The 17,525-nt window shown below is 64.2% G+C and overlaps 1 protein-coding gene across 2 annotated transcripts; it reads right to left on the bottom strand.

Moving 5' to 3' along the window:
- Window positions 1-4,531, bottom strand: PHB1 (prohibitin 1). 2 transcript variants are annotated; one of them, XM_085561722.1, is made up of 7 exons: window positions 4,462-4,531; window positions 3,978-4,085; window positions 3,343-3,504; window positions 2,433-2,575; window positions 1,607-1,723; window positions 1,051-1,146; window positions 1-361 (listed from the first exon to the last, which is right to left on the bottom strand). In XM_085561722.1, exons 1-7 carry the CDS (start codon window positions 4,505-4,507, stop codon window positions 149-151), a joined length of 885 nt encoding a protein of 294 aa, XP_085417848.1. In that variant the 5' UTR covers window positions 4,508-4,531; the 3' UTR covers window positions 1-148. The 2 variants fall into 2 exon arrangements, with proteins under 2 accessions (XP_085417848.1, XP_085417849.1); XM_085561723.1 differs by having other exon boundaries at window positions 4,500-4,531.
- Window positions 4,532-17,525: the final 12,994 nt, after the last annotated feature.

The raw sequence follows: 17,525 nt of genomic DNA, 5'->3' as shown, positions 1-17,525 counted from the left end.
TCGCGAGCGCTCACTTTTATTTGACTACCATTCCAAAAATTTCCGTTTCCTCCGCGAGGAAATTGCAATGATTTTTTTTTTTCCTTTTTCCTCTCCATTTCCCCCTCATTTTCTCTCTGTTTTTCTTGGTGTTTGTGTCCGGCCGGGCTCACTGGGGCAGCTGCAGCAGCACGGACTGCCCCGAGGGCAGGTAGGTGATGTTGCGGGAGCGCGAGAGCTGGTAGGCGATGTCCTCGGCCGCCTCCAGCTTGCGCAGCTCGATCAGCCCGTCCCCCGCCGTGGCCAGCGAGTTGGCAATCAGCTCCGCAGCCTTGGAGTCGCCCTCCGCGGAGATCACGGCCGCCTTCTTCTGCTGCTCGGCCTGCGGGACAGCGGGGAACGGGATGGACGGACGGACGGAGCTTCCCCCAGCCCGGGCCAGCCGAACGGGTTGGGGTTTGGGGGCTGCTCTTGAAACTGGGGATAAAAAATAACCCACTTCCCTACTGTGGGAAAAGGAAAAAAGGCAATTTCGAGCTGAGTTTTGGTGATTTTCGGTCTGTCCGTCCCACCCGGGGATCCCCGTTGTTCAGCATTCCCTGGGGATGCTCCTGAACCCAGAGGTGTGCAGTCAGCTGAAACGTGAGCTGACACAAGAGATGGACACCCCACTCTGCTGCTGGAGACCCCCAGAGATGATCCAGGGTGGATCCAAGCAGGGGGGAGCCCGGAGCAAACTGAGCACGGCTGCAATCAGCACTGTGGGGTGGAAGGAGGAGCTTCCTCCAGCCAGGTTCACGTTGGATATCAGGGAAAATGGCACAGGATATTCAAGGAAAAAAACCCTGGAGAGGTTTTTCCTTGTGTCCCCCAGAGATGATCCAAGCAGGGATGAGCCCAGAGTAACCACGGCTGCAATCAGCACTGTGGGGTGGAAGGAGGAGCCTCCTCCAGCCAGGTTCAGGCTGGATATCAGGGAAAATGGCACAGGATATTCAAGGAAGAAGCCCTGGAGAGGGAAGGGGAGAGCAGAGCAATCCCAATCCCAAACCCCGGGAACAGCAGCAGTACCTTCTCCACGATGAACCTGGCCCGCTCTGCCTCCTGCTGCGCCACCTGCTTCATCTCCACCGCCTCGGTGAACTCCTTGCCGAAGGTCAGGTGGGTCTGGGGGACAAAGAGAGCCAGGTCACAGCAGGGACCTGCCAGCAGCTCTGCTGTGACACCCACGCTGCCACGGGGACAGGAACCCCACCCCGAGCGGGGCAAAGCTCCAGAAACAAACTGTCCAAATCGCCCTCGGGCAGAAACAAAGTCACCTCCCGCACAGGCTGCGCTCCCAGTGGGATCAGTTTTAATTCTAGGGGAGCTGGGAGGGCAGAGCTCCCTCCTTGGATATCTTAGCGGCGGAACCAGTGGGAATTTCCCCTCCTGGTGCTTCCAGGGGTGCCTGTGGAGCTGCTGCCCCATCCCAAAGCAGCTCCTGTGGGGTGACAGATCCCAGCACGGCAGGGCTGAGGCACCGGGGGCTGCCCAAGTGACGGGGCAGCGGCAGAGCCGCCCGGCCCCCCAAACACAGACACGTGTGTCCGAGTGTCCGAGTGTCCGAGCGTCCGGCGGGGCTCACCAGGGACACGTCGTCCAGGATGAGCCCGAAGGTGGCCGCGCGCTCCGTCAGGTCCTCGCTGACCTGCCTGGACACCAGCTCCCGCTGCGTGATCAGCTCGCCCGCGTCGAAGCGCGCCTGGGGGCACGGAGGGACGGAGGGAATGGGATGGAAACCGCTGGGAATGGGATGGGCACCCCCGGGAATGGGATGGGAACCCCTGGGAATGGGATGGAAACCGCTGGGAATGGGATGGGCACCCCTGGGAATGGGATGGGCACCTCCGGGAATGGGATGGGCACGCCTGGGAATGGGATGGGCACCCCCGGGAATGGGATGGAAACCGCTGGGAATGGGATGGAAACCGCTGGGAATGGGATGGGCACCCCCGGGAATGGGATGGGAACCCCTGGGAATAGGATGGAAACTGCTGGGAATGGGATGGGCACCCCCGGGAATGGGATGGGAACCCCTGGGAATGGGATGGAAACCGCTGGGAATGGGATGGGCACCCCTGGGAATGGGATGGGCACCCCCGGGAATGGGATGGGCACCCCCGGGAATGGGATGGGCACCCCCGGGAATGGGATGAAACCAGAGGGAAATTACTGGGAATGGGATGGAATAGAGGAAACAGGAGGGAAAAGGAGGGAATGGGATGGAAACTGCTGGGAACATGAGGGAAACTGCTGGGAATGGGATGGAATGGGATGGACACTGCTGGGCATGGGATGGAAACTGCTGGGAATGGGATGGAATGGGACGGACACTGCTGGGAACAGGATGGAATGGGAGGCACCAGGAGAGAGCACGCTGCCAGGAGCGCCGGGGCAGCGCGGGCGCTCACCACCACGGACTTGAGGATCTCGGTGGTGATGGAGGGCAGCACGCGCTCGTCGTAGTCCTCGCCGATGCTGGTGAAGATGCGCGGCAGCTGCGCCGTGACGGGCCGGAACAGGATGCGCAGGGTGATGTTGACGTTCTGCAGGTCTGCGGAGCGGCAGCGGCGCCTCGGGAGCGGGGCCGGGCTCCCCCGGCGCCCCCGGCCCCGCTCCGGCAGCAGCACGAGCTGCCGAGGATCCCCGATCCCCCCCGGCCTGCCCGGCGCTGCTGCGGGGAGAATTCCAGCCCCGCCACCTCACCTGGGCCAGGTGAGCTCCAGGGACCCCTCCCAAACCCCAGGTGAGCTCCAGGGATCCCTCCCAAACCCCAGGTGAGCTCCAGGGATCCCTCCCAAACCCCACCAGTGTCACTTGGGCCAGGTGAGCTCCAGGGACCCCTCCCAACCCCAGTGAGCTCCAGGGACCCCTCCCAAACCCCAGGTGAGCTCCAGGGACCCCTCCCAAACCCCACCAGTGTCACCTGGGCCAAGTGAGCTCCAGGGACCCCTCCCAACCCCAGTGAGCTCCAGGGACCCCTCCCAAACCCCACCAGTGTCACCTGGGCCAGGTGAGCTCCAGGGACCCCTCCCAACCAATAGATTTAGTCCTCACAAACAGTGTATTTTAAATAAATCAGAGTTTCACTCTCACAGCCTTCTGATCTAGTCAGAGTCTCTTCATTCCCGTCCTGCTTCAACAACAACACCCCTGGACACCCCTGGGTGCCCCTGGACACCTCTGGGTGCCCCTGGATGCCCCTGGAGACCTCTGGACACCCCTGTGTGCCCCTGGGAGCTCCGGGGTGCATCTGGACACCCCTGGGTGCCCCTGTGTGGCCCTGGACACCCCTGGGCACCCCAGGGCGCCTGCACCCACCTTTGCTGCCGGTGATGACGGGGACGTTGCGGGGCCGCGAGCGGCAGTCGAAGATGATGGGTTTCTGCACCCAGGGGATGAGGAAGTGCGTGCCCTCGCCCACCACGGCGTCCTGCACGCCGCGGAAGCGGTCGAAGATCACGGCCCTGTGCCCCGCGTCCACTGCGGGGGGAGAGAGCACACAATTAGCGGCACGGCGGGAAATTAACGGCGGAGTTAATCAACCCAGGCCGGAGGAGCTGCGGGTGGAGCTGCGGGGCCCCCGGGGCAGCTCCGAGGCTTTGGGAGGAAGGAGCTCCCGCGGCACTGCATGGACTCGGTGTGGATTTATCGGGTGATAAAGCACGGGGAAAACAGGATCGGGGCAGAAACATGGACCTGGGGCACTCACCGAGTCCCACTCATGGAGTCCCACTCACCGAGTCCATCCCACTCACCCAGCCCCACTCACCCAGTCCCACTCACTGAGTCCATCCCACTCAGCCAGCCCCACTCAGCCAGCCCCACTCACCCAGCCCCACTCACCCAGTCCCACTCACTGAGTCCATCCCACTCACCCAGCCCCACTCACTGAGTCCATCCCACTCAGCCAGCCCCACTCACCGAGTCCATCCCACTCACCCAGCCCCACTCACCGTTGTAAAGCGCCGAGTTCACGACTCCCCCCGCCACGGCCAAGCCCAGCCCGAGCTTCCCGATGCTCTCGAACACCTTGGCAGCCATCTCACCGCTCCAGAGCCCGCCTGCGACGCCCCGCAGCGCTCAGCCCTGCCCGGGGGTCTCCCCAGCCCCAAGAGTCCCCCCCCAGCCCCAGGGGTCTCCTCGGCCCTGTGAGTCTCCCCAGCCCCGGGGGTCCCCCCCATTCCCGGGTCTCTCCCATTCCCGGGGGTCTCCCCATCCCGGGGGTCTCCCTATCCCGAGGGTCCCCCCATCCCTGGGGGTCTCCCTCCCATCTCCCTCCCCGGGTTCGGTCCCGCCGCCCCCGGGGCCCCCCGCACCCCCCAGGCCTCCCCCTGCCCGCTCCCTCCTAGGCCGCTCGCCCGCAGCAGGGGCCCGCCAGGGGGCAAGGCCTGGCTGTGTGCCCGGTTCCCGATTCCCGGTTCCCGGTCCCGGACCCACCGCCGCCCCCCGCCCGCCGCTCCCGCCGCGCCGCTGACCTCCACATGAATCCGCCGCCGCCCCCCTGCCCAGCGCGCCTGCGCGCCGCGCCAAGACGCGCCCTCCTCATTGGCCCGCGCCCCCCGGGGCTCTCTGGGATATGTAGTTCTCTCTGCCGCGCCCGCTGCCGCCCGGCCTATCGGCTCCGCTGTGCCCCGCTGGCTGAGCAAGGCCGCGCGCTATTGGCCGGAGCGGCGCGCTGCCTCTTGGGAGGTGTAGTCCTGGCGGGGGAAGGCGCTTGGGGGGCCCGCGGGGACCGGCGGGGGGCACGGGCGGGGACAGCGCTGCCCGCCCCGGAACGCCAGAGCAGCTGGGCAGGGACCCCCGAGGTCACCCGGGCAGGGCCACCTGCCCAGGCAGGGTCCCCGCGGGGTCGGAATGTCCCCCGGCCCTTCCTGGTCACCGGTCCCGGCCACCCTCGGGGCCAGCTCCGCCTCCTGCCGAGGGGGGCTTGGGGTTCACTTCTGGCCATCTGAGATATTTCCATCCCTTGGTGGGATCCCTTTCCCAAAACGAGAGATTTCCATGCATATCTGAGATATTTCCAGGCATTGGTGGGATCCCTTTTCCAAAATGAGAGATTTCCACGGATATCTGAGATATTTCCCAAAATGAGAGATTTCCACGGATATCTGAGATATTTCCCAAAATGAGAGATTTCCACGGATATCTGAGATATTTCCAGGCATTGGTGGGATCCCTTTCCCAAAATGAGAGATTTCCACAGATATCTGAGATATTTCCATGTGTTGGTGGGAATCTCTCCAGTCGCAGATTTCCGTGGATATTTGCGATATTCCCGTGGATATTTGACATATTTCCATGGATATCTGAGGTGTTTTCATGCAGTGACGGGATCCCCTCTGCAGTGACAGATTTCTATGGATATTTCACATATTTCCACAGAAATGTGGGATATTCCTGCTCTCAGCCTTCCCTCCTCCGGTCTACCCTTCCCTCTCTCCGCTCGCCCGAGGTTTTCCAGACCCCAAATCATTCCCGTGGCCTCCCTCGGGCCCTTCCCAGCAGCTCCTGGAGCCGCGGACCCCGGGATTCGCTGTCCCCCCTTGTCCCGGGGCCGTTCCCGCTCCGGTCCCCTCCTGTCCCGGGGCCGCTAGAGGGAAGCAGCGCTCTCCCTTTGGCTCCGGGAATCCCGAAAAACGGGGAAAAAAGAGGGAAAAAAGAGGAAAAAATCCCCACGCCGCCCCCGCGCCCGCGGCGGGTTCCGCTCCCAGGTGACCCCGCTGGATCCAGCGGGGAAATCCCATTAAATCTGGGATTTACGGCTCGGGATTTGCAGCGTCCTCGTTCCTGCCGGGGTCGTGTTGCTCATTCCCGTTTCTATTCCCATTCCCATTCCTTTTCCTACTCCTGTTCCCATTCCCATTCCCGTTCCCATTCCCATGCGGGATGAGCTCTCCCCATTCCCACATTTCCATTCCCATTCCCGTTGCCGTTCCCATTCCCATTTCCCCATTCCCATTCCCACATTCCCATTCCCACATTCCCATTCCCATTCCCACATTCCCATTCCCATTCCCACATTCCCATTCCCATTTCTCATTCCCACATTCCCGTTCCCAAGTGGGATGAGCTCTCCCCATTCCCGTTCCCAGCTGCGAGGGGCTGGAGATTCCCAGGAAGGGCCAGGGGGGACATAGAGGCCCCCAAAATTGAGCTGAGAGTGCGTTCTTGGGGTTGCACCCCAAAATTGGGCTGGGATTGCTTTTTTAGGGGCTGGCTGTGGGATTGCACCCTAAAATTGACCTGGGATTCTGTTCTTGGGGCTGGCTGTGGGATTGCACCTTCAAAACAGCTCCGGAACCCCATTTTTGGGTGGTGGCACAGAACCGCACCCCAGAACTGAGCCATAACCCCAATTTTGGGTGGTGGCAGCAGAACCGAACCCCAGAACAGCTCCAGAACCCCTTTTTTGGGTGGTGGCACAGAACCGCACCCCCAAACCAGCTCCCGAACCCCATTTTTGGGTGGTGGCACAGAACCGCACTCCAAACCAGCTCCAGAACCCCGTTTTTGGGGGGTGGCACAGAACCGCACCCCCAAACCAGCTCCAGAACCCCATTTTTGGGTGGTGGCAGCAGAACCGCACCCCAAACCAGCTCCAGAACCCCGTTATGGGTGGTGGCACAGAACCGCACCTCAAACCAGCTCCAGAACCCCATTTTTGGGGGGTGGCACAGAACCGCACCCCAAACCAGCTCCAGAACCCCGTTTTTGGGGGGTGGCACAGAACCGCGGCCCAGAACCGCGCGGGGCCCCTCCCGGCCCTTCCCGGGCCGCTCCGGTTTTGGGGATTTCCGTCGGCCCAAGAAGGGCTCATTGTCCCCCGGGGCTGGGAACAAAGCGCCTCCTCTTCGCCTCCGCCGCTCCCAAATCCCCGCGGCACGAACGCGCCGGGGCGGCCCCGGGGCCGGGGGGACCCGCGGGGACTCCGGGCCGCGGCCACGCCCGGGGGGGCGGCGGGATTTGGGGTTTTTCCACCCCAAATCCGGTGTGGGGCTGGCGCTGATCCCACTCCCACCCAGCCCGTCCTTAGGGGGGGTCCCGGCTCTTCCCGGGGGTCCCAGCCCAGCCCAGCCCAGGGGTCTCGGCCATTCCTGGGGGTCCCAAACCTTCCCCGGGGTCCCAGCCCAGCCTTTCCCGGGGGTCTCAGCCCTTCCCGGGGGTCTCAGGGGTCTCAGCTATTCCTGGGGGTCCCAAACCTTCCCCGGGGTCCCAGCCCAGCCTTTCCCGGGGGTCTCAGCCCTTCCTGGGGGTCCCAACCCAGCCCAGCCCAGCCCGGGGGGTCCCAGCCCAGCATTTCCAGGGGGTCCCAGCTTTTCCCGGGGGTCTCAGCCCTTCCTGGGGGTCCCAGGGGTCTCAGCCTTTCCTGGGGGTCCCAGCCCAGCCCTTCCCGGGGGTCTCAGCCCAGCCCGGGGGGTCCCAGCCCAGCCCCGCGCCCGGCACAAACCCGAATTAAGCTCAATAAGCGTTGAAATTCAATTAGTGAAACTGCATTAAAGCCCTGCGAGGACACGGCTCGGGGTGGAAACGGCCTTAATGTGATTTCGGCCGCGTTCCCTGCCGCGATTTGCAAGTCAGAGAAATCGAATTACGGCTGTTTGCATTCTGAGCTCTGGCCCCGCAGTGCAGCTTAATTAATCTGCTTTAAAAGCCAGCCTGCCTTCCGCTCAGCCAGCCCCGGGCGAGCCAAAAATCCCCCCGGGCGGGCACCGGGACCCCCGGGCGGGCACCGGGACCCCGGGCGGGCACCGGGACCCCCGGGCGGGCACCGGGACCCCCGGGCGGGCCAGGTTTGGGGTGGGTGGGAGGATCGCGGAGGTTTTGGGGAGCAGCGGGACTGTCCCCGGTGCCAGCGGGGATAACCCGGGTGCAGCCCCGAGCGGAGCCCCCCGTGCCGGGCTGGGCGGTGCCCGCAGTGCCGCGGGGGCAGCGGGACCGGCCCGTTCTGCCCGCCCGGGGCTGCCCGGTTCTCCACGGTGCTACCGGCCCTTAACGGAGCTTCCATTCCTGCCCTCCCGGGGACAAATCCTGCCTTCCTCGGGACAAATCCTGTCCTCCCGGGACAAATCCTGTCCTCCCGGGATAAATCCTGCCCTCCTCGGGATAAATCCTGCCCCCTCCAAGACAAATCCTGCCCTCCCCGGGACAAATCCTGCCCTCCTCGGGATAAATCCTGCCCTCCCCGGGTAAATCCTGCCCTCCCCGGGACAAATCCTGCCCTCCCCGGGTAAATCCTGCCTGCTCCAAGACAAACCCTTCTCTCCCCGGGTAAACCCAGCCCTGTGCCGGACAAAGGCGCCTCAGTGCGGCCGCCCCAGCTGCCGGTGGGGCCGGAGCCGCTTCCGCCGCCGGGGGGGCTCGGAGGGCCCCGGTGCCGCCGGTGCCGGCCGGGCTGAGCATCCCGATCCCGGTGCGGCCGTTTCCAGGGATACCGCCCGGGGGTCAGCCGGAGGTCTGGGATGTTCCAGCCCTGCCCTAGCGCCCTTAATTGCTCATTTATTCCCTGCAATTAGTCCCAGGTGCTCGTCCGCGGCCGGGTGACCCCGGCGGGTCCCTCCTGAGCCCGTTCCGAGCCCCGGGATCGATCGGGCCCCGGCCAGGGCGAGTCCCGCTCACGGCCGGGCCACGGTCACAGCCCCGCCCCGGGACCGGTCCTGGCCCTGTCCCAGTCCCCATCCCGATCCCCATCCCGATCCCTGTCCTTGTCCTTGTCCCTGTCCCTGCTCATTCCTGGGCAGGAGGGATGGGATGGGATCCATGGGACGGGGTGGAGTGGGATCCATGGGTGGGATCTGTGGGGTGGGATCCATGGGACGGGGTGGGGTTGGATCCATGGGATGAGATCCATGGGGTGGGATCCATGGCGTGGGATCCATGGGATGGGGTGGGATCCGTGGGGTGGGATCAATGGGATCCATGGGGTGGGGTCCATGGGGTGGGATCCCTGGGGTGGGATGGGATCCGTGGGGTGGGATCCCTGGGGTGGGATCCGTGGGACGGGGGACGCTGTGCCCCCCGGGATGCGCACCCTCTGGGGCACGGGACCCGCCCGGGGCACCCCCGGGCCCGCAGGAATCCCTGGAAACGCCCCCCCCCCGTTTTCCGGTGTCCGCAGGGGCAGCGGCGGCCGCCGGGGGGAACAATCCGGGGCTTTGTGGAGCCGGAGCCGGCCCGGGGTCACCGAGCCCCCGCTGCCTCCGGGCACAGCCCCGGGGGGAGGCTGGGAACGGGCCGGGATGGGCAGGGAGCGACGGGCCACGGATACCGGGGGTCACGGATACCGGGGGTGACAGATAATGGGGGTGATGGATATCGGGGGTCACGGATATCGGGGGTGATGGATATCGGGGGGGTCACGGATATCGGGGGTCACAGATAATGGGGGTGATGGATATCGGGGGTCACGGATATCGGGGGTGATGGATATCGGGGGGGGTCACAGATATCTGGGGGGGTGACAGATATCGGGGGTGACAGACAATGGGGGTTACGGATATCGGGGGTCACGGATATCGGGGGTGATGGATATCGGGGGTGACAGATAATGGGGGTCACGGATATCGGGGGGGATCACAGATATCGGGGGTGACGGATATTGGGGGTGACAGATAATGGGGGTCACGGATATCGGGGGGGATCACAGATATCGGGGGTGACGGATATTGGGGGTGACAGATAATGGGGGTCACGGATATCGGGGGTCACAGATATCGGGGGTCACAGATAATGGGGGGTCACAGATATCGGGGGTGACAGATATCGGGGCTCACAGACATCGGGGCTCCCAGACATCGGGGCTCCCTCCCGGGGGGCTCCCATCCCCTGCTTCCCCCCAGCGCAGCCTCTTCGTTCCGCAGCGCTGCCGGGCCCGCGGGGGGTTCGGTGGCCCCGGGAGGTTTCTCCGGCCCCGGGCCTGTCTGGGCCCCCCCGGCGCTTCCATTTGGCGGCTGCCAGGCCGGGGCCGTTCCGTGCCAAACGCGCCCGCGGCGCTCCCCGGGCCTCGCTTCCCGCATGGCTCCGGCCCAGCGCTGCCATTCCCCGGCACCGGCGGCGGCCCCGCCGGGACCTCCCCGCCGCCCGCCCGGTTCCGGGGCGCGCTAATTGCCCGCCGTTGATCCCCCAATTCCCCGCTGACTCCCGGCAGGGCGGGCTGGAGGCTCCTGGGGAAGGGGAGGGGCGCGTCCAGCCGCGCCCGGAGCACAATCGAGGGGGGAGAAGGTGAAAAAGGCAATTTTGGAGGTGGGGGTGCAGGAAGGGATCCCCTGGGGCAAAGTTTGTGTCCCCCAAAAGCTGCCCTTGGCTGCGGGCAAACCCTTGGGTCACTCGGAGGAGATGGAGCCCCGCACCCGAGCTGTCCCTGGGGAAAAGCAGCCCCCGGCACTTTGTTTTTGGTCGTTTTTTGGAAGGAGCTGCGGATGGCGCGGGGCATTCCCAGCCCTCGGAGCGGCTCCCGGGGCCAGCACCGGGCAGGGGTTTTGCCCGGGAGGCAAAAATCCTTTTTGAGCCCTGGGAAACGCCGGCTGAGGATGCGGGGGAGCCCCCGGGCTGCCCCCGAGCCCTCGGCGGGGACGGAGCCGCCGCTGCCCCGGGAATTGTCGGGCCCGGCAGACCCCGGCCCCTCCCACGGCTGGAAGGAGCCCGGAGCAGCTGGGTTGATAATGACGATTGATAAGCGATTGATGAATGATTGATTGACAAATGATTGATAAAATCGGCTCGCGGAGCACAGACCCAGCACCAGAACCTCCCCAGGGAGGGTGACGCCCCAAATCCGGGCTGATCTCCCTGGAGGAGCCCACCCAGCTCCTTCCCGGCCCCCTCCCCTCATCCCCGGCTGCTGAAGGGGATCCAATCCCCCCAGGAGCGCCCCTGGATGAGTCAGGATGAGCCCCGGGGAGCTCGGCACGGATCAAAGCCCCCAGCAGCTGAACTCGGGGAAATCACAGCCCAGATTTCCGGATTTCTATATCCCAGCAGCTGGAATCGGGGAATTTCCAGCCCAGATTTGCAGATTTCTATACCCCAGCAGCTGGAATTGGGGAGAGGATCCGCGGTCCCAGGAGAGCATCCCCGGCCCCGGGAGAGCATCCCCAGTCCCGGGAGAGGATCCGCGGCCCCGGGAGAGCATCCCCAGTCCCGGGAGAGGATCCCCGGCCCCGGGAGAGGATCCTCGGCCCCGGGAGAGGATCCCCAGTCCCAGGAGAGCATCCCCAGTCCCGGGAGAGGATCCGCGGTCCCAGGAGAGGATCCGCGGTCCCGGGAGAGGATCCTCGGCCCCGGGAGAGGATCCCCGGCCCCGGGAGAGCATCCCCAGTCCCGGGAGAGGATCCCCGGCCCCGGGAGAGCATCCCCAGTCCCGGGAGAGCATCCCCAGTCCCGGGAGAGGATCCGCGGCCCCAGGAGAGGATCCGCGGTCCCGGGAGAGGATCCCCGGCCCCGGGAGAGGATCCCCAGTCCCGGGAGAGGATCCCCAGTCCCGGGAGAGGATCCCCGGCCCCGGGAGAGCATCCCCAGTCCCGGGAGAGGATCCCCGGCCCCGGGAGAGGATCCGCGGCCCCGGGAGAGGATCCCCGGCCCCGGGAGAGGATCCCCAGTCCCGGGAGAGGATCCGCGGCCCCGGGAGAGGATCCGCGGCCCCGGGAGAGCATCCCCGGCCCCGGGAGAGGATCCCCAGTCCCGGGAGAGGATCCGCGGTCCCAGGAGAGCATCCCCAGTCCCGGGAGAACATCCGGGCCCCGGGAGAGGATCCCCGGTCCCGGGAGAGGATCCCCAGTCCCGGGAGAGGATCCCCGGTCCCGGGAGAGGATCCCCAGTCCCGGGAGAGGATCCCCGGTCCCGGGAGAGCATCCCCAGTCCCGGGAGAACATCCGGGCCCCGGGAGAGGATCCGCGGTCCCGGGAGAGGATCCCCGGCCCCGGGAGAGGATCCGGGCCCCGGTGCGGCTGCGGAGCAGGTTGCAGACGGGCAGGGAAGGGAGGCAGGCAGCGCTGCCGCTCGGGGCCATAAATCACCTCCAGCTTTCCTAATGGGACCCTGATTTATCTCCTGCTCTGTCTGGACTAATTGAGTTCATTCCGCTGGGTGATTCATGCCGTGGAAATGGGTTCCAGGGAAGATGGGAGCTCCAGCGGCCTCAGCAAATCCCGGCGCTGCCGGTCTGGGAGCTGCGAACGCTTCCCGGAGCGGCGCTCGGCGGGGAGGCGGCCCCGGCCCGTCCGTCACTGCCAGGGCGCGGCTCCGCTCCCACCGGGGATCCCTCTTTAAACCCCCCCAGGCACCCCTGGGTGCTCCCAGGAGCTTCTCCCTGCTCCAGGCCCTCCTCCCCTCGGCCGCTTTCCCCGTGGCTGTCACGTCCCGGCCCTCATTAAATCCCTGCTACAATCGGATAAAATCGCTTTTACCCAATTTCCTCCTGGCTGTTTGCTGGCTCGGAGAATTCCAGCGGGGCCGAGACAGCGCTGCCCGTCCCAATGCGATTATCCCGGCCCGATCGATCGATCCCGGCTGCCCGGCCCTTGGCAAACTCGCGCCCGGCTCCCGGAGCGGCCGAACCCTCCCCGGGCTCCTCCCTGCACCGATCCCCACCGGGAACCCGGGAATGAAAATAAAACCAGCAGCGGGAATGAAAATAAAACCAGCAGCGGGATCATTGAGCTGGGCAGGGAGCGGCCCCAGGATCCCTCTGGATGTGCCGGGACACGGGGCCGGGGCCGGGCTCCGCTCCCGCAGGTGCTCGCGGCTCATTTGCATAAGGGATGAAGGCAGCAATTAAGTTCCCTCATCATCTCGGCGGGCTGGGAAAAGAGCTCCCCCCGCTCCTGCGTCTGTCACTGCTGGGAAGAGGCTCTGGAGAGGCGAAATTCCCACCCGGAGGTGAAATTCCCACCCGGAGGTGAAAATCCCACCCCCGCTTCCACAGGGGAAACTGAGGCACTGCTGAGCGGGCAGGCAATGGAGAACATCCCGGCCTGGAGTGGGCTGGGAGGAGCCCAAAAATCCACTGGATCTCCTCCGGGCTGCACAGTGGGATTAGAGGGTTGTTTTAGGGCCCTTCCAGTGGTAATATTCTATTCTATTCTATTCTATTCTATTCTATTCTATTCATCTCTATTCATCTCTATTCATCTCTATTCATCTCTATTCATCTCTATTCATCTCTATTCTATTCATCTCTATTCTATTTACCTCTATTTTATTTCTAGTTCATGTCTATTTTATTTCTATTTTTTCTATATTTTTTCTCTTTTTTCCTATTTTATTTCTAATTTATTTCTATTTCATCTTTATTTCATCTCTATTCCGTTCTACTCATCCCTCTTCCATTCTACCTTTATCTCCTTCTACTCCAGCCGAGCACCGAGTCAATTAAAACAAATCCCCACCCCCAAACGAAAACCAAACGCAGCGAAAAGCGCAGCCCTGAGCCGAGGAAGATAAAAAATCTCTCGGCCGGCTCGTCCCCGCTGACACTCCGCTGCCGGCAGCGGAATTCCCGATCCATCAGCACCAACCCCGGGATCAATGGGCCCCAAAGCCGGCCCGGGGAGGAGGAGCGGCCCCGGCGCGGGGGGATCGATCGATCATCGATATCGCCGCTGCCGCTGCCGGGCGTGGCCCGTGCCTCCTCCTGCCCGTCCCCCGCCGCCGGGATTTTCTCCCCGGGGCTGCCCGGGCCCCGCTTTCTCTCCGGGCTTTGTTTTTGCCAGCCCGGCTCGGCTTTCCCGGCCGCTCCTCCAGGCCGGCCTTATAAGGGCCCGCGGAGCAGGGAGAGATTCATGCCCAGTCCCCCCTGCTGCCGGCAGGGTGATGGATCGCGCTGCGAAACACGGGAAGAAAGGGAAAAAGGGAAGGGGGGAGGCCGGGAGCTGCCGGAGCGGGGCAGGGACGGGGATGGAGGCAGGAACCGCCGGCCTGGAAAGCGGGAGACAATCCCAAAGGAGAGCGGGACCCCCGAGGGCACGGGAGCCGCGTTTGGGGGGCTTGGGGAGCGCTGGGGAGCTCGGGGTGCTCGGGGCTTTGGGGTGACACCCCCATCCCTGTGGGAATGACAGCCCCGTTTCCATGGGAAAAACAGCCCCATTTCCATGGAATAAATGACCCCATCCCTGTGGGAATGACAGACCCATTTCCATGGGAATAACAGCCCCATTTCCATGGAATAACTGACCCCATCCCTGTGGGAATAACAGCCCCATTTCCATGGGATTACTGACCCCATCCCTGTGGGACTAACAGCCCCATTTCCATGGAATAACTCACCCCATCCTATAGGAATAACAGCCCCATTTCCATGGAATAACTCACCCCATCCCTGTGGGAATGACAACCCCATCCCTGTGGGAATAACAGCCCCATTTCTATGGGAAAAACAGCCCCATTTCCATGGAATAACTGACCCCATTGCTGTAGGAATGACAGCCCCATTTCCATGGGAATAACAGCCCCATTTCCATGGAATAACTGACCCCATCCCTGTGGGACTAACAGCCCCATTTCCATGGGATTACTGACCCCATCCTATAGGAATAACAGCCCCATTTCCATGGAATAACTCACCCCATCCCTGTGGGAATGACAGCCCCATCCCTGTGGGAATGACAGCCCCATCCCTGTGGGAATAACAGCCCCATTTCTATGGGAAAACCAGCCCCATTTCCATGGAATAAATGACCCCATCCCTGTGGGAATGACAGACCCATTTCCATGGGAATAACAGCCCCATTTCCATGGAATAACTGACCCCATTGCTGTAGGAATGACAGCCCCATTTCCATGGGAATAACAGCCCCATTTCCATGGAATAACTGACCCCATCCTATAGGAATAACAGCCCCATTTCCATGGGATTACTGACCCTATGGGGAATAACAGCTCCATTTCCATGGGAATAACTCACCCCATCCTATAGGAATAACAGCCCCATTTCCAGGGAATAACTGGGCCCCACTTCCATGAAAAACTGGGCCCCATTTCCATGGAATAACTGGCCCCGTTCCTACAGGAATAACTTCCGAGCTGTGTTATTAATTCATCCTCATTTCTGTCTCGCCCTCACCGCAGAATCGGCTGTGTCGGGAAGGGAATTTCACCCGGTTTGGAGTAAAAGCCGTAAAACCTCCGCAGGCCCCGAGTGTTTAAGCCGGGCTCGCTCTGGGGGCTCTTTCGGAGCCCCCCGGCGTGGAGGGAGAGGGGAAACATCCCCTGGAGCCCCCCGGGCGATCTGGAGGAGCCCGAAGGGAGATAACGAGGGGGTGAAAGCGCTGCGGGGCCGGGAGGGGCTGCACGCGATGTTTCACCCAGTTCTAATTGCCCTTTCGCTAATTAATCCCGCCCTTTCCGCGCTCCCTCCAGCATGGGAGCCTCTGCATGCGTGACCCCGTCAGCCTGAGGGGAGCTCGGGAGCCGCCGGGGAAATCCTGTAAAATCCATGGAAGGATTTTTTTGTGATTAAAAGCGGGGCCGAGCCCTCCCTGAGCTGCTCCCAGTGCACAGACCCAGCCCTGGCACCGCCCCGCCGTGCCCTGCTGGCACCGGGAGCCGATTTTGGGTCCCCCCCGATGGCCACGAGGCTTTTGGGGACAGTGATCAGCCCCACCCCAGAGCCAGTGGCAGGTGGGTGGATTTTGGGGCGGCTTTAGGGGTTGCAAGAGTTCAATTTCCCTCCCACAAAAAAACCCCGGAGCCTTTGGGTTTAATTCCAGGAGGTGACACCAGAACTTCGGGAGGTTCTTTGTCACTCACGGAGCCGGGAAAGCGCCACAGCTGTTTTGGGGACGGGAAAAAGGAGGCGCGTGTGATCCGGTGAAGAATTCCGCGAGTCCTTTCTCCAGAGGAGCCGCGGGGGCTGGGATGGGAGCGGGAATTTTCCCTCCCAGCCCGGCGCAGATGGAGCCCGGCTGGGCGGGACGGGCTCTGCCAGGGCTGCGGCTTTTCCCGGGATGCTCCCCAGACTCCCACCGGGACACGGCGGCGGCGGGGACGGGGCTCGGGGACCGCGGGCCACGAGCTCGGTGTCCCCGGCACGGGCAGGACGAGGAGGAGGAGGAGGGGGAGGAGGGATTTATCCAAGGGCCCGAGGAGAACATCTGGATTTGCCACTTGCTGCGGTGAATTAATTGCGGGATCCCGCGGCTGCTCCCTGCTGTGCCAGCCCTGCCTCGCGTCTGCTCCCGGGAATGTCCCCAAGGGTGGTGTCCCTTTGTCCCCTGCAGCCGGGGGAAGCTCGGTCACCCCTTCCCATTCCACTGGGGCTGCGGTGTCATCGGTGATCCCAGAAAAAACCCTTAAAACGCTGGGATTATGGCTGGCATCCCAATCCTGGGTGGGCATCCCAATCTTGGGTGGGCATCCCAGCCCCCGGGTGGGCATCCCAGCCCCCGGGCACCTCCCAGCCCGTTCCCACCTGGCCCCAGCGTGGCTTTTTTGGCTGCGAACGCTTCTCCATGTGGCTCGCAGATGTTCCGCCCGTGACGAGAACAAACGGCAGCTTTGGCTCGGCTTTAATCCCACGGAAAAGCTGCGAGAGAGGGAATTCCGTGAAGCCCTTCCCGGGCTGAGCCAGCGGCAGCAGCCGGCCCCGAGCACCTCGGAGGCTCCAGAATTGGCTTTTCCAGAGGAAATCCAGCGGAGCGGCACTTTCCCACCGTGACCCGCGGGATTCCGGGGCTCCGGTGGCTGCAGGGCTGGGAACTGCTGGATTTTGGGAGCCCCAAAAGCACCTGCAGAGCCCGGAGCGGGGAGGAAACACCTGGAGCTGGACGCACACGAGGCCAAATCCGCTGTGCCGTGGCCACCGCGGCCGCAGGAGCCAGCCCGGGGCAGCGACAGCGAGGCGGGGCCGCTCCCGGTGGCACCGGTGCCCGGAGCCGCGGTTGGGTGGCCCCGCGGAGCCGTGCCCGGGGCTGACGCAGCGCTGCGGGGTGGGGAAGGAGCCCTGGCATTGCCAGCTGCGGGCACGGCGGGCCCGGCGAGGGCAGGAGGCCAGGCAGAGTCACCCCGGGGCGCCGGGACAAAGGAGGGCGGCACGCGGGGACCTTGCAGGGCCCACGGGGAGCCCAGATGGGATTTCTTTGTGTGGAGGGCAGAAATACAAAGATTTGATTCAGTCCCCGCCGCGTGCCCCCCTCGGGGGCCTCTGGGTGACACCGCCCGGCCGGGACGGGCCCGGGGTGTCCCCGGGCCGGGGATTTTGTCCCTTGTCCCCGGCAGCCGGGGCAGGTCTGGTCACCCCATCCCGCCCCTGGGGCCGCGATGGCAGCGGTGACGCCACCCCGGGGCCGGGGACAGACAGACGGACCGGGGGAGGAAGGGGGTGCCGAGGGGGCTGGAGGACGGGCAGACGGCACAGGAGGCAAAGCCGTGGATGGGCTGAAGAGCCCCGGCTGGGCTGGGAGCGAGCGCGCCCCAAAAACGCTTCGTGGGCGGGCGGCGGGGCCCGGGGGAACCGGGGGGGCCCGGGGGAACCGGGCTTTGTGTGGCGGCGGCGGAGGGTGCGGGCTCGG

Source organism: Lonchura striata, chromosome 27 (genome assembly GCF_050655825.1).
Source record: "Lonchura striata isolate lonStrDom1 chromosome 27, ASM5065582v1, whole genome shotgun sequence".
Lineage (NCBI taxonomy): Eukaryota > Metazoa > Chordata > Aves > Passeriformes > Estrildidae > Lonchura > Lonchura striata.
The sequence above is the reverse complement of the archived record's forward strand: the minus strand, read 5'-3'. Positions and strand labels throughout refer to the sequence as shown.

Bases quoted from the DNA above. Each gene is read 5' to 3' on its own strand.
- PHB1 (XM_085561722.1), bottom strand. From the start codon at position 4,507: ATGTGGAGGTCAGCGGCGCGGCGGGAGCGGCGGGCGGGGGGCGGCG. The intron at 2,576-3,342 runs GTGGGTGCAGGC...GCCGCTCCGCAG, and splicing joins CGTCATCACCGGCAGCAAAG to ACCTGCAGAACGTCAACATC. The intron at 1,147-1,606 runs GTGAGCCCCGCC...TTTGTCCCCCAG, and splicing joins TCCTGGACGACGTGTCCCTG to ACCCACCTGACCTTCGGCAA.